At 41.6% G+C, this 24,962-nt stretch overlaps 1 protein-coding gene across 1 annotated transcript in view; it reads left to right on the forward strand.

Annotated features, from left to right (window-relative positions):
* The window catches only part of CYTH3 (cytohesin 3), a 42,090-nt gene that overhangs the window by 2,179 nt on the left and 14,949 nt on the right, over positions 1–24,962 (forward strand). The window contains exons 2-4 of the mRNA XM_072349009.1: positions 23,750–23,832; positions 24,338–24,402; positions 24,830–24,896. Coding sequence (XP_072205110.1) covers positions 23,750–23,832; positions 24,338–24,402; positions 24,830–24,896 — 215 coding nt within the window. The remainder of the gene's footprint in view (positions 1–23,749; positions 23,833–24,337; positions 24,403–24,829; positions 24,897–24,962) is intronic.

Genomic DNA, 24,962 nt, shown 5'->3' on the forward strand with positions numbered 1-24,962 from the left:
AACTGGTGCAGCTGAGCTTATCGGTGCGCTCAGGTACTGCAGGTAGGGCAATTATTTGAGGACTGCGCCAAATCATCCTAATTAGAGGCTTGATCTAGATAAGCATCTAAATATCTAGGGCACTAAACTGTGATTCAGAAGGTAAATGCAGTTCCCAGTTCAGCTTTGCCTGCTGCCCTGCTCCTCAGTTTCATTTGCATCTGACGCTTCAGTTCCTTCATCTGACAAATGGGGTCAGCTATTTTGCCGTCACTTGTGAAAGCTGTGAATAAAAGCAGAGCTGTGTAAAGTCAGGATTATTTTAGAAACGCTTGACGGAAGAGCGGTGTTAATTACGGGAATTGTTCTTGATGTTTTCTCTCCTCTGTGTGGAGTCTAAATGGGGGCATGTGGTTATTTTGTACGAGCCACTTACACACAAACCTCCCGTTGCTCTCAGTGGAGGCTGTGTGCGTGGATTATTGATGCGATATGATCCGCGTCAGTTGGTGTTCATCTCAGCCTCCTTTTGTGCTCTGATTAAAATATCTCTGTGGTTCACTTCATCCAGGAAGTCTCTCCCCCTCCCTCTCCTCGCTTGGTTTAAAATCTCGCATTCTGTGATCTCAGCAAGGCTTTTCTTACATACTCGCTGTTGTTCTGCAGCGGTGGTACTGCTGAATTGGGATCTTCACACTGAATGTTGCAGCAGGTGTGCAGAAGGAAGGCTGGAACAGAACTCCTCTTTGTTCCTCTGAACTTGACTTGTGCAGTTGCTTCCTAGTCTCCAGATCCAGCTCAGTGCCATTCCATGTGGAAAAGCCTACGGGATCAAGCACTGAGTGACTTCTGTATGCATGTTTGTTTTGAGCTCTCATCAGGAGTGCTGAAAGCTTTAAAATCTTGCTTCTCCTCAGTAAATACATGAAGTTCTAGCACTGACTGTGGCAGGGAGGTTTCTCCTGCCCTCCTGCCAAAGCTGTTTGCTTCTAAATGTTGAAGATTTCCTTGGGGTTGGAGAGCAGTTCAGCTGCCGGCCTGTTGTTGGCCATGCTCACCAGTGTTGGTGCCATTCAGCATGTGGATTTCTGGTATGGAGGCAGGTCATCAGGATGTGGACCAAAGGACCAGATCATCTTGCAGAAGACTCAGAAGAACAGATTTGCTGCCAAACCAAATTTAACAAGACAACTTCTGTTTTTCTGTGTGGCAAAGCAGTTATCTGCTCATAGGTAAAAGCTGTTAGATGTAACTAAAAAGAAAGACACCCCCAACCCCCCCACTTCTCCATAGGAAGTAGTTTTTAAATTATCTGTATATATCAGCAGCCTCTGGATTGCAGTGTCTTTCAAAGGCAGATATTAAAGATAGGGGAGTTCATGTGACCTGCTCGTGGTTGTAGACATTTGCTCTGCATTCAAGACCGAATCTGCATGTTTTGTTTAAAATCAAAGAAACTCTCAAAATAAGAAATGTATTTAATAAAGAAGGTTATTACAATGAGTTGTCCCAAAAGTTCTTTGGAGTTTCCAGCAATGCTGAGAAAGTGCTAAGAACAAAAAAATGCACCTGAATATTGGACTAACTTCCCCTTGCGCTTCTAGGAAGAGAAATAATATCATGTTCAGACATACAACCCAAAATGAAACCACATAGATGTCTCCTGCCGGCCAGCAGGGCTTCAAACTAAGGCTCTTTTTACTAAATGAATACTTTTCCATGCTCAACTTACCTCAATTTACACAGATTACATATTGGTTCACCCGCATCTTCAGTTTTATCCCCAAATGCATTAGTATTAGGAATTACATTGTAAATATGAGTTACTTTTGTGGTATCAGAAAATAGACTTCTTAATTGCAATAGCATGTTAAGGTTTTTCTTAGCCTAACATTCAATCTTTGTAGCTGTGGCTTAGAAGAAGGCATTACATTTTTACTAATAAATTTCTGGAGATTGCCCGACTCGATGAATCGTTGAGTAATGGGATTTGGTGGCTGGTGCACAGCGGCATAATCAGGGCATGGGTTTTAGTGAAGCAGTGTGCCTCTAACATAGCATCTGTGGATTATTACATCTAGGAAAAAACCCTGTAGGGTTTACTTGGAGGAACAGAGAGTACTTTGCAGAGCAAGGTCTGGGAATCACAGCAAGAGCCGTTGTGAAAGTGGCTTTCCCACGTGCTGCTGTTACGAAATGGATATTGCAGTCTTGTAATATCAGTGGAGCATAAGAGCCTTTACCAGGTGAGGGGCTGCGTGTCTCAAGGCAGTGCAGTGCTTTCCAGGAGACATCCTGCAGTTCGCATCAAGTTTCTCAGTCTGATCCCCTTCTTTCTTTATAGAATTTTCAATGCTTTCTTAAGGGAAAGTGGATGAAATACAAGTGTGGCTTTCCTCCAGTTCCTTCTGCTTGCCATCCTTTCCACCTATAAGTCTTTCCCTTGCTGGCACAGTTTTTAGCTCTTGATTAAAAGCTGTAAGCCATTCTGCTTGTACTGTAGCTCCATCTTATCCACTGCTATCTTTTGCTCACTTCCTTTCTTCCCCAAGCAAGCTTGCTTTTCTCTCTTTTTACACCCTGTTTTTGGCCGCAGTTGCTTGTTGAACTACTGCCTCATCTCCTTTTCATGTTGGAAGTCATTGAATGAGCTTCTTGCAGTCACTGTCTGAAGAACATCTCCTCCAGGTTCATCCTAGGTCCTTTCCACACTTGTCCTGACCCCTCGTGCTTGGAACATTCCCCTCCTTGTTGTCCCTCCAGCTGCCTCTAGTCCTGTTTACTATCCTCTTCTGTTTGAAATCTTGCTCTTTCTTGGCTTCTTTCTCTGTTGGCCCCTCACTCCCCTCCTGTCTTGTTAATCCCTTTTTCGTATGGAAGATGATCTTTCTGCTTCCAACTTCTTGCTAAGATTTGCAGGGCTCTGCGCTTGCCTTAATGCTCTCTTCTTCATTATATCTTCAAGTGGACAATCGAATTTGCAAATAAAAATTGAACAATCATGTTTGAAGTGATGACTCACAGCATATACTGCCTGCTCTGGTTCCACTGCCATCTGTCCCAGCTGAAATGTTGGCCTGTTTGACATCTTAAGATTGCATAATTGTCATATTAATTTTAATAACTCTAAAGCAGAGCTATGGCCTTTCTTGGTGCCTGTGGATGCACAATGATGTCGCCAGTGGTTATCGACGAGGAAATAAATTCGATGTTTTAATTTACCCTTTCCTAAAGAACAGTCTGCAGAAAGCTTGTACAAAACTGGCATTAAAAGGGAAACGAAAAACCCTTTGAAGACTTCTGCAATCTAAAACTTAAGAAATAAGTTGTATTTTCCTATGCAGTATTCATTCTATTGTTTGAATGCCTGTGTAGGTTTAATCTGATCGTGAGCTCACATGCTGTCTGCAAGCTCCTATCTGGGGCTGGGCTACACGGCAGGTGCTGGTTTGTGACCATAAGGAATCTTTACAGATTCTTTCTTCGTTTTGAAGCTGAATCACTTTGTCATCTCATAGTTCAGAAGTGCTTAAGCATATGCTGAAGGATTGCACTCATTCTAATGATGAGTTTGGACACAGTAACCATGGGCTTCTTTCACCAGGGATAAAAAGAAGCAATTATCAGCTATTTTATTGGAAAAACGTGTCAGCTTGTAGAACTGCAGGACAGGAATCCCACGTTGGTGATGAACACGTGATATATTTACCTTAAGATTTATGGAAGTGAAGAAAAAAATCGTGTGAACCTCCATGACTGGTATTTCTGAGCTCTTTGCTGTGCATTCTTTTAGAGCAGTATGTTCTATAGGAGAGGTATGTGACTTAAATAGTAAAAGTATATTTAATTGTGCCATCTGTATAAATTTAGCATCTAGCAAATTGTTTGTAATTGCATATGACTTCCTTCTTTCAACTCCCAACAATTTCATGGGAAAACTTAGTATTGCAAATACTTTGGACGGCAGTATTTCCTTTTAGTGGGATAGACAGAGAAAATCCACTAGAAAACCATGTGTTCTGTGGTCCTCTGGGGTTTGCCTGAAGAAGGAAATGGCTTGACCTATTTGGTTGCTATGAAGTAAAAACATTCTTGTTCTTTTCTTTCTTTTTTTTTTTAGCGAACATCTGTGTCACATTTATTTCATTACTTTCTGAGGTTTTTTAAACCCGTTATTTGGTAATGTGAAGTTTTATTTAAAGGAAGTAGTGAAGCTTAGCTGCTTCTACAATTGTACCGTAGTTCCAATATCTGTTTACGCATAGGTGTAGTGTAAGTGGGGAGCTTTTCCAGGTAAAGCTGACATGCAAGAAGGTGCATACAAATATTATCCAGCATTGCCCAGGAAAAGCCATCTCTGACAAAGTCAGATCTGATGGAGTTAACAGGAGGTGCAGCACACTGGGTGCTTGTGGACCATGCATCGAGTTCTTGTACAGGACACGAAGTACTTGCAATCCTTGATCTGTTTTTTTTTTAGCAGGTTGAGCTTCTCGGTGTGGTTTTACTAATAACCCTTTTTTCAGATGTTCTGATTATTATAAAACGGAATAGTTGCCTTATGCCAGGTGTGTGGAGGACGTGTGAAATTGATACTGTTATTTTGCAACCAAATGGAAACTGTACCAAGGATAGATTTTCCTGCAAGGCTATTAGCTAATAATGCTTCTGACTGAATTTCGTAAGGAAGTTCTTCAGTTCAAAATGAGAATTGTAGATAAGTTCATTTTGAGAGCGTTGAGTCTGATTTCAGATCGAGCTGCCAAGGTGGACTTTGGGAAGCTGCTGCTGTTCTTGCAGATGCGAGTCCTTCATATCAAAGGAGAAAATCACTTTTAAATCTTTTAGATGAAATACCTCCGGTTCCTTTGCAAAACGAGAAGGCTGTATGAAAACAATGGAACGCAGGCTGTGAAAGTGATGTAGTGTCTCGCAGGCTCTGCCTTGTCTTGTGGTGGTTCTGAGGTTTCTTGTCTCCAGTGACAAACCCTCCATCCCTTCCTTACAGAGTTGTGTGTCTGGCACCCATCCCTGTGTGTTTATCTGGCTCGTAACACAATGTCCTGCAGCTGCTGGGAGTCGATCTGATGCAGGGTGCGGGAGCGACTCAGCAGCAGCTGTGGGAATCGCTGTTGGTGCGCACCAGTTCTCATGAAGCTTGTAACATCTTCCCTTTGGTTAAACTGCATTGGAATGGAGCGATATGCTGGATGTGCTTTGGCAAAAGGAGTAGATGGGTGGAAAGGACACGGATCCATCTCTCTGCTGCTTGATCTGCTTTCCTCACGAGCACAAAAAGGCTGAGAAAGAACTGGCATGTGCAAGCAGGGAAACGGCCTCTTGTTTTCTGTCAGGACTGTGAGATGCCGTCGTTTAATGAGTCACCTGCACGTTTTTATACCACCGCATCATTAATTGTAAGTGCAAATTCCACCATGGAGCTGTGTTCTGTGCCCTCACATTCAGAGTGCAGAATACCTTTCAGCTTGTTTGCTTGCTCAGTTCCGAGTTTTCAGAAGCTTGTATTTGCTGTTAGATTTTCACTTTGGTGCACTGTAAATATCATGGTCCTTAATGAGATCTTTGTTCAGCTCACAGGCGGTGTTGTCTGTAGGGTCAGATGCTGACAGCAGTGGGTCCCGCTGCCCCACAAGGCATGCTGCAAGAGGGGGAGTCGGCAAAAGGGGCATTTATAAGCACATTGCTGATGGCAAAATAAGGGCTTATTGTTGCTGGAAGGAGTATTTTTTTTTTTTTTCCTTATATTCAGTAATCAGATTCCGAGTCCTTTTTTTTTCTTTTTACTCATGTAAGTGTGGACTAATGAACTTCCTGCCTAGGCATTCAAATCGACCCAAGAGGAATTTTCCCACCAGGCTGCATGCTCCCTCTGAGCACAATTTTGACCACTTGCAAATCCCATTTTTGAATTTGTAAATCTGCTGTGTGTTTTTGTGGCTGCATCTCCTGCCTGGGCAGCCGGGGGCTGTGGAGGAAGGAAGGCTTTCCCAAGCAACTGAGCTAAGCCAAGTGCCAGCAAGAAGAGGTGGTGGCTCTGGAATGGAGGAGCCTTGCAAATTAAGTGTGTTCTCTGACCCTCAAATTAGTAGGTTCTCTGACCCTATCTAGTGCAGGGAAGGGGCTTGGTGCTCTATAGGACCATTCTGAGTCCTTGAGAAGACCATGTAGATTGACTCCTTTCTTCTAAGTGTGAGGTGCTCACATGCTCAGGATTGCCTGTGCAGGAGCTACAGTATATGAGCCATGCTGTCTGATGGTCCCTTGTAGTAGATCTGTGCAGTTTATTGATTCGGGTAGGTAAATCTGTATATTGTTTTGTGATTCTCCCTTTTTCCCTTCAAGTTTTGGTTATTTCTTTCCTTCAAACTGCAAGGGTTCTGCTTGGAGCCCCCCAAACCTGGCACTTAATATTCAGCCACACATCTTCAGGAGCTTCGCTCAGCCCAAAGTAAACCTCAGTGTAGCCTTGTGTTTTGTAACCTCACTGCTAACACTGCGGAAAGCTCTCCTTGCATTCGGTATCTGTCGTGTCACGCGTTAGGAGGTAGTTTATGTTATGGTAGTTTATAGTCTCAGGAATAATTATTTTATAGAACTTATTTTGCCTGCTCATCTGCAGGTTGATTTTGACCTATTGTCCCCCCTTTTGGTTTCTCTGATGTTATGTACCTGCAGTATTATAATGCAGAATGCAGCACTGATGTAGGGGGAATAGAGGTGTGCTTCTTTCTTACCATCTCTTGTCCTGGTGCTGCTACTCCTGAATTGCAGTTTCTATATAAACTGCTGCTTACCTGCAACCTGCAGTTTTTTTCTGTAGGAAGTGCATTTTTGTGCATGAAACAGCAACTTTATTTCTTAAATCTTTTGGAGGAGGCTCCCCACAGCTACAGAGCATTTGGGGCTTTTATTTATTTATTTTTTTTGGTTAAAGCTCTTTATTCTCATTTTCTGTGATATACGTTTGGAAGGACTGCAGCGTTTGGTCTTGGTTTTGTACCAATAAGTGACATAATTTCACGTGAATGTTTTAAAAGATTAGGTGATATTTTATAAGAGCAAGTATAAAAGAAGGCAAGCTTAAGCCCTTCCGCTGTGAATTCACTGGTAGCCTAAGCAGAGAGAGTACACCTTATGGCCCTGTTCTTGGCGTCCTTTTGTATCTCCTACCTACCTTGGGAGCCTGCAAAAGTAACTTGTATCGTAAAGGGGAAAGGTTGGGTGAAATTAGTAATCCAAATTAAATACAAATAATACTCTGAAGTTTATGGAGCCTGTGGGTGGGTGGACTTGGCAGATACAGTCATTGTGGTATGTTAGACTTGAAAGACCATCTGGAGATGATTATTTTCTGGTATTTTGTAGTAGAGGTTTTTGAAGAGAGATTTATTTGAACTTATTATTTATTTATTTATTTAGAGAAGGGGTGAAAACGGGGAGAAAAATTTCAGTTTGCATTAAGTAGTAAAATAGTTTGTTGTAGTAGCATATGGAAAAGTGATTTATTCAAAGTTAGGCTGCTAAAAGAAGTTTCCCTACGGTTTTCCTATTGGCTCTCTTGTTCTGTGAAGGCAGCCAGAGATCCAGTGCAGCTGGGACTAATACAGGATCCAGCTGTAGCTTTTTTATTGTTGTTCAGATGTCCGGTGATGGTCAACTTGAAGTTATTGTGTGGAAATTCAGTAAAGGAAAAGGGTAGGGTGGGAAAAAAATGACTCTCCATAAAAATATTCCAGTAAAAGCAACAGGAACTAGGAGTATCCATTTCAGAACTCCGCCATGAATTGCATCCTGAAGTACTCAAACGCCTTCGGATTTTGCTGTAGACTTTAAGTCATCTAGGAGTCCTTCCTTTTATTATTATTGTTTTAAGAAATGGGGTTAGCTGAATGGTGTGGGAAGGTAGCCATGTTTTTAGACTACGGAAGAAGCTGATCAGTTTTAGCTGTAACAAAGTTCTTTACTCTCTTAGAAGCAATGGTGCAACATAAAGTTCATTGAACTGTTCTGATTTGAATAATTGCCCTTATGCTGAGTTTTACCAGTAGTCTCCTTGCAGAGCTGAGGCGTTTAAGGATAGGAGTAGTCGCATGCATTTCTTCAGAGCTCAGTTTACCTTCGATATATTTTGTGCTTCCAGCTCTGCAGGTGATGGTTTGGATCCACATTAAACAACATGAGTGAGAAATACAGCAGGTATGCTGCTGTGGGATTACTTAAGGATGACCAAAACAAGGCACACTTCATACTTTCAAAACAACTTTTATTTTCTTTGTTAAAAAGGTCACATCTCTCAGGTTTCTTTGGAATTGTAGCCAGCCTCCTGTTTGTTGAGACCAGTGATGCCAGCATAGAGCTGCACCGTCTGTTGGGTCTCTGCCTGCTCTCCAGATCTCCATTCCACTCTAAATTTGCAGATGGAGTTCATCAAATGGCAGCCTACACCACAGAGCTCTGTTACTGCTAGGCCGAGTCTTTAATTTTGAATGTAGTTCCTCGATCCTTTGTAGTTATGCTCATCAGACTATTATGTTTGTTACAAATAATATACAAATAAGTCCTACTTGATAGGAAGAACCAGTCTGAAATAGTGTAAGTTACTTATATTAGTGATAGTGAGGAGAATAACTACTGTCTGGAGCATAATCCTCTGAAGTATTGGTGCACGGTATGTGCTTTATTAATGCCTTTATATTAATAAAAGCTGGTAGTTTTGTTTTTCTTCTTGTAAAGAAAAAAGCTTTGGGTCAGCCTGTTGGCTTGCCAGACAGCCCGGTGTTTTTGTCCACTGTGCTAGAACATAACAACAACAACAACAACAACATGTTTTCCTTCCTGAACTGGTAGGAGCTGATCTGTGACTTCAAAGTGGAAGTGAAATGCAGACAACACTGTATGTTTTAAAGGCCAATTACTTCTAAAAGCAAAACAAATCAGTTGTAGTGTAGAAATCCCTGGTACGTCCATGCAGCTTTGTGAAATGTAACAACCTGTGGAGTTCTTGAGCGTGCTTATCAGTGTCAGAGGTAAGAGTGAGGAGGTTTTGTTCCTGTGATGGGATTGCTGTGCTCCATGGGAAGAGGCAGTAATAGCTGATACTATTTGCATGGTGATGGAATTAATTTACTATTGATGCATTTTGTAAACCTGCAGCCAATTAAAAAAAAATACATACAGCTATTTATTTATTTTTAATTAAGAAAACAGTGACTTTCATTTTGCTGAGTTATTGTACTGAGTGATATGTATTACATAGCTGTGTTTGGACTTGCTTCCCATCCCCTCTATTTTATCTAATTTTTGAATTCAAATTAAGACAAATAACTTGCTGCTTTTACAGGAGTGGTGCTCCAAGTTGTTTTCTTCCAAGCAGTATGTTGGGATTTTTACTCATGAAAAGCCTAAAGGAATCATTTTCAGTGTCGTTGTCTTCTGCAGCGTTGGTTCCAAAGGCCATTAAATTTTTTTTATCCTAGTTGCTGTATTTTGCTTCATGATGCGTTTGGGACAAGGCTCAAAGTATTGGTGCCTAGAGATTGAATGTGCTCGCTGAGTTGGAGAAAGCAGAACAGTAACATCTTGAGAGAGAGAACACTGCATTTTTTAAATTGTTGTGCATTGGATTTTTCTCTGGACTCCTGCAGATTTAGGAGATAAGATTTTCGGTGTGCTGGGTTAATATCAGAAGGTCCTTCTCACTTTTGAGATATGGTATGATGATTCTTTTCTATCAGAGTCTTGGCTTTTCACAACCTTGTTTTATGTTTTGAAGAAAGGACTTCATGCTGAACAAACATTAGCTTGGTAGCATCTTCCTGTGGTTTGAATCATGAACCTCAAATGAATCCCAAAGAAATCTGTTATAGTAGATGCTGAGTTTTAACGCTGAATGTGTGCATACAATAAATCTCTTCAGCTAATCACTCTGCTTCCTTTCCCTCCCACCCCTTTGCAGCTGGAAGTTCATCAGCTTCTGCTGCTCTATCTTGCTTCCTCTGGAGACTTTCTGGAACAGAGTGAGCCGTGGTGGCAGGGATGTACGAACAATGTGATGATTATGTTCTGCGGGTCTGTATAAGTTGTCTTTTTCCATTGCTATTAATTCTTATGCTATGTCATCTACTTAGCATGAACACGTTATGTGTGCTGTGCAAAGTTGCGTGCTGCAGTATTTAGTGAAAATGTGTGCAGCTCCATTCAACCGGTGGAAAATATTTTTAGATCGGAAGTGAGATCATAAGTTCTTCACTAGGACAATGCAGGATGGCTAGACTTCCATTGATGGTTTGTAATTAATTGAGGTCTGTGATTCTTTGGCATATGAGGAGACATTTTTTTAAAGTACAGCTGCAGAACAAGTCAGGAAAAGAAGGTTCCATTAGAGGTGGCTGTGGGCATTTTATCACAAGGGTTTATAACTGCCGAGACAAATGGAAGCATCTTGTGTTTTCTGCCAGCCCGATTAAAACTCGTGTGAGAGCAATTTTTGTTGACCTTTCCTCCTGTAGGATTTAGATGTAATCTTTCAAAACTGATTTCAGAATATTCAGATATACTGGCTGAACTTCACTGGCTTCAGTTTTGTGTGGCCTGTGGGTGCTCTGGCCATGCATCAAATACTTCAGCAGTCTGAGGTCCAGTCTGTCCTGACATTGTGGAGATGGTAGGACAGATGCTGTAGCTAAAGATTCTTCGTGAGCTCGTTTTTGTATAGTTTTGGAGTGAACTGTGGGCTGTTTTGTGCTAGATGCATGCTGCTGGGACTGGGTGACTGTTGGTGATGAAAATCTGTGCTTAATAATGCCACTACTGTTATTAATAACTTGGTGTGCAAGAAATACTTAAAACAGCGAAGAAAGTGTCTGTTTGTGACTGGCTCTCACCAGGGTTTTTGTACCTGTGTCACAGTGTCCATTTGTGAACTACAGAGGAAACACTAACCTGAATTAACAGGTTTTCTTAGTGCTTGTTGCATTAGCAGCACCCATAGAGTTGCAGACAAGTACCCTGTTGCTACAGACTGCTTAGCAGATGTTGGTATTTTTGATTGCTCTAAGGCGAATTTAGGATGATTGCAACTATGCTAACATAAGTCAGAGCATTTTCAGCCTTACACAAAGTTTGTGTAATGAAAGCTTACACCTGGTAGAGCATTGCCCTGAGGAGAGAGAGAGAGGCTCTTTGGAAATGGGCTTAGCAGAGGCTATATATAACCACATTGTCTTATGGAACTGGTATCCACAGTTAAAGACTGTAGTTTGTAGTTTGCTGTAGGTTTCACTAGTTTAGCAAAAAGTGGCATCTTTTATTGTTTTGCATCGCATTGAGGGGTAACAACTAAAGTGTTTGGTCCCATTCAGTTGTTTCCCAGTCAAGAAAAATGTTTGCTATTTGAGCATGGCAGGATGAAATGGAAATCTGAGTAAGAACGTTTATAAATAGGAGCTGAGCTGGTGGATTTGGAAACAGGGCGAGGGGTGAACAGCAGTTAGCTGCTCATGGCTTTTAAACCTTTCTCTCTTCAGTTTTAGGGCAAATGCTGACTGTTACATGCTGTAAGTCTGAGACCGGAGAGTAATGAAAGCAAACTGCCCAGATCTTTGAAGTCATCGGAATACAAATTGTTTCTCATTGAACACTAAGCTGAGGAAAAATGTTTAACTTAGTAAAGTACAAAAAAAAATACACATTCTGATTGTTTTTCATTGATCTCCAAAAGGAATGCGGTGTTTTTTGTCATTATTAGGAAAAAGTGCTTAGAAAAGGCAATGCACTATTTTGGCAGATCTGACTGAAACTGTTAGGAAATGTTTAAATAGGAGGAACGTATTTATTTGAATGAGTTTTTGCTCAGGGTGCCAGAGGGTCTGCTTGAAGTACAAAGGGAAAAAACCAACCCACCACCTTTTTTTTGTAGCACAGAACTTATGCTTACACACACAAACACAAAAGAGAACCCGAACAAACAACTCAACAAAAAACAACCAAGAAACCTCAAATATATGCTAAATACGTTTAATTTTGGAAGTATGGTGAGCCAGATTTGATTTAAACTACTGATGGCCTTTTGCTAAGCAAAGAATGGGAGAGCAGAGGTTTAACCTTACGGTGAGTGGACCCATCCAGCTAACTTCTTATCAGTGAACCAGAGGGCAAGTTCTTTTGTATCTGGATTAGTGACCTGTCAAGCTGATCGTTGCATGGAGTGATGGCAACCAGCAATTCACAAATGCTTAATATACTCTTGTCTGAGGAATCTGAAAATGCTTTCTGGTCTTAAACTAAGCCTTTTCTTTCACTAGGAAATCTATGAATAAATTCCTGACCTCTTGTGGCCAATGGGCCTGTTGATGTCACAGTAAGATTCAAGCCAAGGATGACCAAGAAGTAAAGTATTATTTGACCAACAGCACACGTTGCTCTGAGTACTACAGCTCAGCAGTTTCCACTGAAGGTATCAGGGTTGCTAATTTGGATGGGACTTCAAGATCTTTGGTACTTTACAGTGTCAGACATCACGTTGTGCATGCTGGAATTTGTCCTGTCTTGGTGGAAAGTAGATGCTACTTAAGCAGAAGTGAGTAGTCCTACCATGGCACACTGTAGTTGCCTTCTGGAGACTTTCTTTGGAGAACGGAGGCTGCTTTTGAATCCAGCATTTGCTCTGCTTCCTGTAGCCTGCAACCGGCCTTGGAAAAATGAATAAATAGAAAGCTTCTGCAATAAATACTGCTTCTGGAATCTGAGTCTGGAGCCATGTCAGGCAGAGCTGGGGGGGAAGGATGACTTTTCCTTTTTTTTTTTTTTTTTTTTTTTTTTAAAATTGGATTTGTATGCTTTGGAAAGAGCCAGCAATCATAAGTAACTGACTAATGCTCTCCACTAATGAGTGAAGTACAGAGGGTGGCTCTTTTGATGCCAAGAGTAGATGTTACTGGAAAATTGTGACAGAAAGACTGGTTAAGCCCCAAACGTCTACTGGGAACATAGTGGCTCTAATGAACTGTGCTTGAATATAGAGCAGAATTTGAAGGTATTGCTGGCTGGCGGCTGTAGGGCCTGGTTACTGGGACCCCACTGCAGCTGCTCAGTGACATTCCTGTTGTTTTTCCATGCTGTGACTCCTAATGGATCTGACAGGAGTGTCTGATACTGCTCGGGTGTGTTTGCTTCTCAATCCTTTTTCCAGGGTCTCTCCTAGGAAAAAATGTAGGTGCAAGCCAGTCCAGGCTTCTTTCCCCTCAGTAACCAGGGGTGCTGTGGGAAACACAGCTGGATGTTAAGAGCAAAGCTGAAATGCATAGCTGCAAATTTTGTCTCTTCTTATAATATCCATGCAAAAGTTGAAAGGTTCAGTGTGTTCTTCTTTACTCTTCCTTGCTCATCAGATGTTGGAATAGTCTCTGCTTTCAGAAGGAATTGTCCCATCCTTGGTCCAGGATGCTGGGATGTTGGAGCTGGAAGCTGCCTAGGTTGGCAGTGAGACATCTGTGTTTAACCCAGTAGTTTGCAGCAGCTACTGGGAGGTGCGTGCCAGTGGAAGATGCTAAACTGCTGGGAATCTTCCCATACTGTCTGGTGTGAGTGTGGAACTAAATCCTGTTCAGTGGTAGGAGTTCAGACAGTCTGGCTTCTCACAATATCTCACGTGTTTGACCTGATTTCCATCAGTAGCTGGTGCTGTTCACTCTCCCATGCTTGTCAGCTGCAGAGCATGTGCTTGACCATTCCTGTTCCCTTCAGGGAGTGTGACTTCAGTGGTGGTTGGTGACCTGGAGATAGTCCAGTGCTAACCATTTCCCTTTTGGCACCAGAGAACGTAGGGTAACTCACAAAGATGGTTATTTGCTAATTTTCTGATATAGATTTGAATTACATGATTCTGTGTGTGTGTGTTGTACAGTGTAATAGTAACCTGCTGATGGCTTAATGAAAATCTGTTAAAGCCTCGCTCACCTGAAATTTTGTCATTGTGCAATTGCCTGGCATTCTTTAAATTACGGTTAACACTGCTTGTATGATTGGCTCAATCAGTAGTAAAATGTCAGAAATCATTCTTGGGATGATCCAGCCCCTTTCCATCTCCTTCTTTGTATAAGGCTAATACTGTGCTGTGTGATAAAACACACTTTTATTGGACTAAATAATAGGTACCCCAAGTGAAAAGGCACCAAAAGGTTTATTCAACTTCTACAGCTTAAAGGATCTTATTCTTGGAAAGCCGTTCTCTCTTCATCTTCTAGTTTCAGAAGTATCCTACTGCAAGCAAGCAAAGTCCGCTGGTTGTTTGCTCCCCTTCCTTTGCACTATAATGAGTGAAGGACTTCAGTTAACAATGTGGTATCTTATATCATATGTCACTTAACATACTTGGCATGGCAGTCTGTTCCTTTCACGGCCTCAATAACAGTGACGGTAAATCTCACTCTGGAGTGCTGAAACATGAGCTATAATTATGGAATTTGTTGTGACCTGGATTTTGCTGTGGAAGTCAACAGAAGAAATTTGGAATCTGCAGACTCTATAGAGACTCAATTTTCTGTTAAGGCTTGCTATAATGAAATATACTGTAAACAAACATTTTCAAATGCAGACATCAGAGAAAATGCATCTGATTTCAGCTGCAGCATCGAGTAGCCATTTTTTCCCTAGTTTTGGGCATGAGTGCTCCATAGGGAGTAAAAATATTACTTGGTTATTCCAGAATTATCTGCAAATCTCTGCCTTGCAGCACATATATGTGGATGGGAAGGAGGAAGTATTTTGATTCTGTTTCACGATGTTCTGCTGATCTGATGTAGTGTAAAGGCTTGAGGCCTCGTAATTTTGGAGTGGTTGTATCATCTGTATGTATGTTAGTGGCGTTGCTACACAAAGCTGATTCTGATCACCCTTCCCTATTATTCACAATGGGAAAAATAAATCAAATGCAATTATGTTGCTTAAAAGCTGAAGGCCAAGTAAAACTTTACGACAGTATTTATGTATCAGTGTTCTTAAAACAGCAAGACAATGCAGGACTGATTGTTTTGTTTTGTTTTTAAATTTTAGTGCTTGCCACTGTGAAGTATTAAATTTGGCCCACATTGAAGCCCTGTTACTGTTTTCCCTTTTGAAAGAGAACTGACACACCAGAAGGCTGTGCTGCTATTCAGCAGGACCTGGATAGAGAGTCAGAGAGGAACTGAATGAGGTTCAGCAAGGGCAAGTTCAGGGTCTTGCACCTGGGGAGGAATAACTACATGCATCATTATAGGTTAGGGACTGACCTGCTGGGAAGGAGCTTTGCAGAGAAGGACCTGCAAAGAGTGTCCTGGTGGGCGGTAGGTTGGCTAAGCATCAGTGTGCCCCAGTGGCCAAGAAACCCAGTGTTATCGTGGGCACGTTAAGAATGTGGCCAGAAGGTTGAGGGAGGTGATCTTCCCCCTCTGCTTTGCCCTGGTGAGATCATGTCTGGAATACTGTGTTCAGTTCTGGGCTCCCCAGACAGTAATCTTTTTGAAAGAGTCCAGCAATGTAGGGCCACAAAGATGATTAAGGGCCTGGAGCATCTCCTGTACAAGGAAAGGCTGAGACCTGGGACTCTGAGGCCAGGAGAAGAGAAGGCTGACAAGGGATCTCATCAGTGTTTCTAAACATCTAAAGTGCAGGTGTCAAGCTGGTGGGGGCAGATTCCTTTCAGTGGCAAGCAGCTGTAGAACAAGGGGCAATGGGCACAAACTGGAACATGGGAAATTCCAAACTAATGCAAGGGAAGACCTCCCTCATTGTCAGAGTGGCTGAGCACTGGAACAGAGCCCAGAGAGCTGGTGGAGTCTCCTCTGGTGATGTTCAAGACCTGCCTGGATGCCTGCCTGTGTGACATGCTGTAGGGAACCTGCTTCAGCAAGGGGCTTGGACTCAGTCTCTGGAGGTCCCTTCCAACCCCTGCTATTCTGTTGCTCTCTGACTGTAATATTAAGATGATGGCATAATTAACAGTGTACAGCTATTACACTGTAGTCAGAATGGTGATTCACCAGATTGTCTGAACGGTAATTGGCTGTTGATACCAAAGAAGGCATGTGCTGGCAGGGTCATTTCCAAAGTAATGCCTCCTATTTATTTCCATGAAAACTACAATGTATAGCATAATTTTTTTTCTGCACTTCTTAAATATGCATATTTTATCACTTTATATTATTAATGCTAGTATTAATTTATTTGGGTAAGTGCTTACAGTGTTAAGTTAAACTCAGCTTCCTTTCCATATTCAGTAATTTGTATTTACATATTTTTTAAAAAGGAAAGTTGGCCTAGAAGCATCTTCTGATCTTGAAGCAAGAGCAGAGCGACTTCAAAAGAGAAATGTGCTTAAAAGGAAATCCATGCTTATCCATTTTTAATATCAGGTTGAACTACTTTTAGGATTCAGAGGATACAGCCTGTGAGCATAGGGAGTGAGGGCTGAGCTGAGCAGATTTTAGGCTGGTTGGCATTGCAAGGCTTGCTGCCCCGTACCCCTCTCTGCCAGGGGTTTGTGCTGTGCCTGCTGCTTTGCCTTGGGCACCTTTGCAGTCCCTCCATGAAACTGACTAGCGTGGCAGAAAACAGACCTTTGGGAGAGTAAAAGGGGATTCTGGGAATATATCCAGCGGCAGCAAGTACTGAAGTGATGTAGGGATGCATGGGGAGCTGGTAGCTCTTTTCTACCTGTAATATGTTGCTCAGAGCTGGTCATTGTGAGGTTTTCCTTTTCTCTCCAGCGTCACTCCTTCATCTACTTGAAGGCGGTTCTTTTATTTTGTGGTTATGAAGCCTTGGTTTCTAATCAAAATGCATTGAAATGATGGGCTAAGGTATAATATTGGATATAAGATGAAGAGGAGTGAATGTAGTGTAATCATGGTCTTCAGTGCTACCTGTTCATACAGATAGGATGAGTGATATAATAAAGAAATGCTCATTAGCATGCACAGCTTTCATACGGCAGGTATCTGAGTTGGGGGCACCATTAGGAACTAAAAAATAAGGCAGGTGTATCTTCAGTTGTCTATTGCTGTATCTATGTAGCAAGGTAAAGATTTGAAAGCTGCTGTCAAGTTGTACCTGTTTGTGCTTTGGTGCTTTTAGGGGGGCAGGAAACAGCGCTGCATGTTAGCTATTTGTGTGAGCTGTAAAAAGCCTACAGATACGCTTCCATTTCTTCACAGCTGTTGTTGCTCATACTATCTGTGTATGCTGTGTTAGGTCATTGCAAGCTCCTGTTCCATCAGGTTCAAGGAATGCATTTTCTGTGGCTGTGCTTTATAGGTGTAAGCATATTTGCAGATACTGTGGCAGTGCAGCAAGATCTTGTGTGTAATAAGTCAAACCAAAACTCTGGTGGGTTTTGTTTTGTTTTTCTTCTCAGTTTGATGGATTCTAGACCCTGACTTTGTACAACTCTGGAATTGGCTACTTTCTGCTTGACAAGGGTTGTTAACACCAACTATGATTAATATTTCTAACCGGGACAAAACTGTCATCTTGTGTTATCTGAAGTCATCCTTGTATCTTAAATAAGTAATGATTGATTTTTACAAGAAATAATACAATACTTGGCAGCAGTTACAATCAGAGAGCAGTGAGGGTTGAAAGGGATCTCAAAGACCATCTGGGTCCAGCCCCAGCTGGTCGCTTTCTGTCTGCTTTCTGTACTGGATAAAGATGTACTGCAGATTTCCACCTTTTTTTGCTTTTGTTCTTTGAATAAAAATACGTTGAATGTGAATCACTGGTGTAAATAAACCTGCTTTGTGGAGGAAAGAAAGCAGTTTGTGAATCGTAGGAATTCAGTGGATGATGCTACAGGGGAACTTTCAACTCCTGAACACATACTTTCACATGGTATTGGGATTAATATTAACTTAGATGTTTTCATGTGTTATTTGAAGCCCAGAAGAACAGGTGTCTTAACTACGAGTTGCTTCTAAAATATCTTCTTGTCCAGGACTGAAAAATGTTCCAGCAACGGCTTGGGTCAGTGTGCTGTGCAGTGGTTAACAACTGCAGTGATGGATGTATGAGTCTCCCTCCTGGGTTTGCCACTGATGTGCTTTCTGGTCGCAGTGTATCTCATGACCAAAAGTTCTCCCAGTACTCCTCAGGCCTCGGTCCTGAATTCCTCATACTGCTAACTGGTAATTTTGTATGTGAAAGGATATTGTGTACGGGATTATTTCTCTGTTAATGGATGCCTGAGCACTGCCATGCTAGAACATGGTCAGCAGTGACCAAATAGCAAAGAGTAAATCAGTATGATAAAAAAAAAACAAACAGTGGCAACTAAACCCAAGTGGTTTAATTAAATGCAGATATATTTTGTTTCCATGCTGAGAAATAAGCCCAGTCAGGAGGATATCCTACAAAACCACTGTTGGAATCTTTAATCGCCACAAGTGGTCGCAGCTTTGTTTATCCATCTTGTCTGAAAGCTGGAGAATGTTCCTATAATTAAGTTTAAAAAAGGGAGTGAGTAGGGGAAAGGAAGAGAGAGCAGCCTGAGAATATCCGTTCAGACAAACGCCCTGGGATGATCAGAGTTGTTCTCAAGAGATGACTGTGTATTATTTTTAAAGGCCAGAAGAAACAATTGTGTGGATTCTGTGCATGGGTAAGGATAGGTCTGTTTAGTTTAAGCCGTGTCTTGTGTAAATATCTTTGTGCTTGTAAGATGCTTCAATTGCAGCCAAATGAAATTCCATCAAATCCTTCCTTGCTAGGAAAGGAAGTGCTTAATAGCACCAGCGTGGGGCTGCTGTGGAAGGAGGAGAATATTTTTGAAAGCAAAAATGTAATTGAGTCACAAGGTCAGGTGATCATATTGATTTGTGAGGCTGTAGAATAGTGTTTTGTTTTCTGTCGTGAGATATTGTGAGAGCTTTTATGTTTGCTGACTCCGGATTATTTTGCTGTTCTCTTGAGAAAGTGAACTCTGAGGTCAGGAGTTGTGGTGAAGCTGAACTGCATTAAGTCTTGGTCAGTGAATGTCGGTTGAAAGGTTAATAAGTGAAGGTGTTTAAACACAGGAATTTTGATGGTTCACATAATGTGGGGAAAGGATTTAGTTTCTGCTACCAGGAAAGATGTAGGTGTCAGAGGAAGTACTGGATTTTTCTATCTCCTTTTGGGATTCACTCCTGATTTCCACTGAGCTGTGGGATGTTGATCTGTTGTTTCATTCTCAATGTGCCAAAGATTTGCTTTTCTTAGATTTGTGGTGCCTGCTTTCTCAAAAATACTGTATGTGGATTGATGGCTTTTAAATAATGCTGTTAAGCTCCCTTCATGCTTAACGAATGAAGGAAAACGGAGCACAAAACACAGTTAAATGATGATGTAAAGGAATTACCAGGAACGTTCAGAATTGCATTTCAAAGTTTATTTTTAGTTTTAAAATATGTCTGTACCTTCAGTGTTGGCACCTGAGAAATGAACTGATTCTACTGCTTTTTAGTAGGACGTGTTAAGAGATGTGAGTATGTGATACCTTCATGAACCTCAGAGTTCTGGGCTGATGCTTGTTTGGATGCTGTGCTTGTGCTGCTGGTAGTGGAGAAATCACTGAAGTGGCATCAGAGCGGTGTGACATAACACTGATGGCAGGACAGTTTGTTTTGTGGTTTTGGTAACACGTGTAGTGTAGGCAGACCTGCGTTAGAAGTGCGTATTCCGATGTCTATGGGAAGTTCATTTAAATGTATTTAGATCAGTGACTGTAATTGATCAGAGATGGGCCAAGTTGGAATTCCTATTTAGTAATTACTATTATTTTTACTACTAGCAAGATATACACTGTGGTCTTTCCTTCTGTTTTACTATTTGGCCAGGAATGTAATTTGTACTTCAGACAGTATTTATCCTAGTTAATAAAATGATCAGTAGGCAGATGGCCTTTCTATTTAGTGATACCTGAAAGTCTTAGGAAAAGAAGGGCTCTCTCCTTGTAAGCCAGAAGATTTTCTGAATCACTCATTTGAAATAGAACAGTGTCTTCATTTGAAGACTAGAAGATAACCTAGAAGCACCATGCAACTAGAGTTTGTTTGCTGTACTGAAATGCATTTCCATCCAGGTCTTTGTTCTTTTTCAGTAGTAAAATGTTCATGCTAAATCCTCCCATCCTTTGAATCAATTGAGATCAAAGAAAAGCAAAGAATAACTGGAGTGAAAAACACAGTCGATCCTTCCTTGGAAGGAAAAAGTTTAAGCAGGGATGGGTGCCCATTTGCAATACTGTTTTTTCTTTATGCTGTTAGCTGCAGTTGAGTCTTTTCTGCCACATCTTTCAGACGATGTAGGAGGAACATCCTACAATGGTTTGTGCTTCAAATACTTTCACTGAAAGACAGAAATACTGCTACTAAATTGTGGTTTGAGAATGAGAAGTGAAACAAGAGGGAAACAACTGTTGACTGATAATAATGCAGCCTTCAGCCTCTGAAATTACAGTCTGTCACCACACAGTGTGTTCAGAAACATGTTTTGGTGAGTTCATTTTCCCATTGATAGAGCGGTAATGTGCAGCCAAAAGAATGATGGAATACGGAAATGCTTTCAGTATCCTTTCCCACTCTACTCCCCGCTGGTGCTTCCTCACTTCAAACACTGTGTGTAGTTTTGAGCGTCACAGAATAAGAAACTCATAAAACTAATAGTGAGCATTCAGAGGAGGGCTGTGAAGGTGGTGAAGGGGCACGAGAGTGAGGAGAGGCTGAGGCCAACGGGATTGTTGTGCCTGGAGCAGAAGGGTCTGAGGAGGAGCCTCATGGCAGCCTGCAGCTGCTCAGGGAGTGGGGGGCAGTGCTGAGCTCTGCTGTGTGCGCAGTGATGGGCCTGAGGGAGCTGTGTTGGGGACTGCTGAATGCCAACTCTTGTGCCCTGAGCAAATGAACAGCACATTCCATTGCTGGCAGCACCCAAGGCTCTGCTCTGAGTGCGACTGAGGCATTAACAGTGCAATAGTCATGTACTTCGTTTTATATTTATTAACAAAGATGGATGCAGTCCCTGCTATTGGTGCTGTGGGGGCGGCCTCTTGCAGGGCTGCGAAGTGCCCTGCCCTGCTCAGCAGTGGTGGGGCTGCAAGTCCTGCTGCTGCCTCCTGCTCTGGCTGCCCGTGGGGTTCAGACAGGGCTGGAGGTAACAACACAGTGGAGGGTTGGGTGGGAGTCAGGGGAAGGTGCTGCATTAGAGGGTGGTGGACATGGACCAGGCTGCTGAGGGCAGTGGGCACAGCCCCATGCTGCCAGAGCTCAGGAAACATTTGCACAGTGCTCTTAGCATAGTGTTTGGATTTTGAATGGTCCAGGAGTTGCATACAAAGATCCTTTTGGTTCCTTCAAGCTCAGGGTATCCTGTGAGTCCCCATCTGCTAATGTGTAAAGCTTGTCTGACTGTGCACTTCAAGAAACATCCCGGCAATTAAATCATCCCTTCTCTGCTGCTAAAGGAAGTGGATGCTAAATATCGACTGCACCAATAGTGGCTGGAGCCTGAGCTGTACTGTAATCCTCACTCACTGTTTTATGTTTTTCCTTATCGAAGGACATCGGAGTCTCTTGTCTCTGATATTAACACCAGTACTTAAAGATGTTGCAGTAACGTGCTGTCTTCTAAGTGCACTTAGAATTTTCCCGCAGGTTTTTACTTTGTCTTGCATCTGGCAGATAGATACTTATTATTTCCTAATGCAAAAGACAGCCTGACTCTGTTCAGTTTATTTCCTTTTTATCTAACAGTATTAGAGACAGAAAACTGTCTCTCTGTTGCTGCTGTGATCAGAGGAAATGAAAAAACACAGCAGACAGTCTCGCGGTGCTATAGGAACAGGACTGAGGCGTTCTGTTTTTCTCCATTGGTTAGCAGGAGCACAGAGATCTTCCACACATTGCACTCGTTCCAGGTATTCCACACCTACAGCTTTTGCTGCATGCTACCTTAAGGGGGAAGAAGCTGCAGCAGCACTCACTGCTGTTAGGCTCTGGGAGGAGTTTGTGAGAGCAGCTCTGTGACTGGAAAACAAGCACTGTCTGTGGATTGTGACTGTTTGACAGTCGAAGAGTATTTATCATTTGTATTGTAATTAGTCTCGCTGGGTACCCATGAAGGTGAGATTGATCAAAATGTTGATAAAATGTTGTGCATGTGAGACAAAGATGTGATGCCTTAAATAGGCATCGTGTGGATTTGTACAGTATGATGTGAAAGGAATCTTCCAGTATTGGCATGGAAAGAAGTTTTAGGGATGGGTGGACTTCAGATCTGATCAAGGGAAGAAGCATGTAGACATATTGAAGTCTGGTATTCTTTCAACAGAAGATTGCCATTTCCTAAACTGGAAGTAATTTAATCATGTCTGTATCTGGAATAGCTAAATGAAATCACTTGGCATAATTACCTCATGTCTAGCAAGGTCTGTGGCCATTTGGATTGTGTATTATGATTCAGGTCCTAAAATGAAAGTTTAACCACTGGATGTCCAAGAAGTAATCAGTGCATTTCATTTCTTAACTTATGAATAGAGGCTGTGTTTCAAATGTCTGAAAAAGCTCCTGTCACGCTGAATCTTTGCTTGTGATCCTGTTGTGTTTACTGAGAGCACATGTGACAAACAGACAGCTTTAACCTTCTCATATGACTGCACTGTTGCATGTTCCTGTTGATACAGAACCGTTTAAGTATCTTAATCATTATTTTTGATGTTCCATTTGAGCTAGAGGGAAAAACTGTTCTGTAATTAAGGGGCTGCTTCCAAGAAAGTAAGTAGCATCAAAACTGTTATGACAGGATCATTGCAAAGGAGCTGACCCTTGTGGCCGATGTGCTCATGCTGCATGAAGGAGTGTGATCTGTGAGCAGATTCTTGCTGGACAACATCTGCTGAAGCAGAGCAGAGGTTTTGTGCAAATAACTTCAGGTTTGTTGGTTGTCAGAAATTACAAGGGAAAGGGCTGCTGATGGAGTGAGTGACAGCCATAGCTGTGTGCAGAACATCGGCAAGTATTGCTTATCAGCAGCGTAACACATTTGTTGTGCAGCCAAGGAGATGGATAAAGATGATTGAAATACTTCAGGCTCACTTTTAAGTGGTGTTACACAAAAGCAGAACTTTGTGGCAGGCTGTGTTCAGTGACAGATTGTAACTGTATGTTTATTTGAGAAGAATATAAATGTATCCCCAGGTGATGGGAAGTAATTTCTGTTAGGGGTGTTTGTACTGTTCTGGTTACCTTCATCTGATAAGTACGGGCAGCAAATATGATGTCTGAAGGCAGCACTAAGATGCACAAATTGATAATGAATTTTCTACAACTTTGGCTTTTCTGTGGCTTTTCCTGCTGGAAAATGTCATAGGAATAACTTACTGAAATGAAGAACTTTGATCTATTACTGAAATAACTGGAACAATAGCAGGCTTGATTTTGGCAATTAAGCTGTAGAGCCAAACCTTCCTACCTGCTGCATGATAACAAGTTCCCTTAACTTGTCTGATGTCCTTTTAAAAGACCGGTTCTGTCCTTCACCATTCATTTCATTGCCTTACTTACAATTTTACGAGGTAGAATTTCAATGAATTTGGGTGCGTCTCCACCTCCGCTCCCCTGAATAATCCCAGCTAGAAAAAGAAAACTTGTAATAAAAACTTCTCTTAGACAAGTTTATTCAGTTCTCTGCCATGAGGTGTATTTGCCAAGGCTGAAAGATTGTGCGTTTTGCTCTATTTCAGTGCCTGATGATCTCTCCATAGAAGAAAGAGAAGAACTTCTAAATATTCGTCGCAGGAAGAAAGAACTGATAGATGATATTGAGGTAACTGCTTTGTCTGTAGATTAAGTTACAGCGAACTGCAGCTTTGCACTCTGTCTAGGCAGTGGCCATATGTAATGTTTTTAAAAGTATGTAAATGGTCACAACTAAATCTTTTTAATTATCAAGCAGGTTTACGATACATTTACTTGCTTTTAAAAATGCTGACTTCTGGATTTATGTGACGCGTTATGTGCGTATGTGCACAATTGGTTTGTACAACTGGGGACCCAAAGCTGTAGATTTGTATCCAGGAAAGGGGTGAGAGAAAAATGTGGGTAAATAAGGGCAGTGAAGTTGGTGCTGAGAGTTTGGTCTTGATGTTCTGATGGGAGCACACGCGTGGAGGTGAGATTCATGTGTGTAACTGCCAGCTGGGAGGTTTGTCACTTTTCTTCAGATGATGATTTAGGAAAATGAAACGTAACCGATCATATTAATACGTGATAGACAACTTCCAAATGAGTTTTGATGTGGATTAACTTAATTCACTTTCTTCTTCCGGCAGAGGTTGAAGTTTGAAATCGCTGAGGTTATGACAGAAATTGATAATCTGACTAGTGTGGAAGAAAGGTAAGTAATGCCCACGTACAGATTGGTCCATTAATACCTTGAAACAGCTATTCCAGGAACAGAAAATAAAAGAAGATTTTACACTAAATAAACCTTTGGTCACCTTTGTTCTGTCTGTTACAAAGAGTCAGAAGTTTGACTTCATCCCATTCAGGTTTGTCATTTGTTCAGGTGGAGAATAGGTTGAACAGAATGCAATGCTTGAAACTGCCCAACTAATAATGAGCAGCTCACTGGAGCTGCCATCACTGAAGTACCAGTAAATAGTAACCTACTTTTCCCCCTTACGCAAAGTGAACGTCCCAGATTTTTTGTGATAGAAAAGTTGAAGTACTCAAAATGCAAATTAAACTCATCCAGAAATTGTTCTGTTGTATAAGAATAATTGAGAAGTGCTTCTTTCTTTTTCTCCTTTTTCCACATGTAGCAAAACTACACAAAGAAATAAGCAAATAGCCATGGGAAGGAAGAAATTCAACATGGACCCTAAAAAGGTAGAATTATTGTCTGGAATCAAGCTTCTGCTTCTGAAATGATCTCTGACAAATACAGTTTGTTTT

This window comes from Excalfactoria chinensis, chromosome 14 (assembly GCF_039878825.1).
Source record: "Excalfactoria chinensis isolate bCotChi1 chromosome 14, bCotChi1.hap2, whole genome shotgun sequence".
In the NCBI taxonomy this organism is placed as follows: Eukaryota; Metazoa; Chordata; class Aves; order Galliformes; family Phasianidae; genus Excalfactoria; species Excalfactoria chinensis.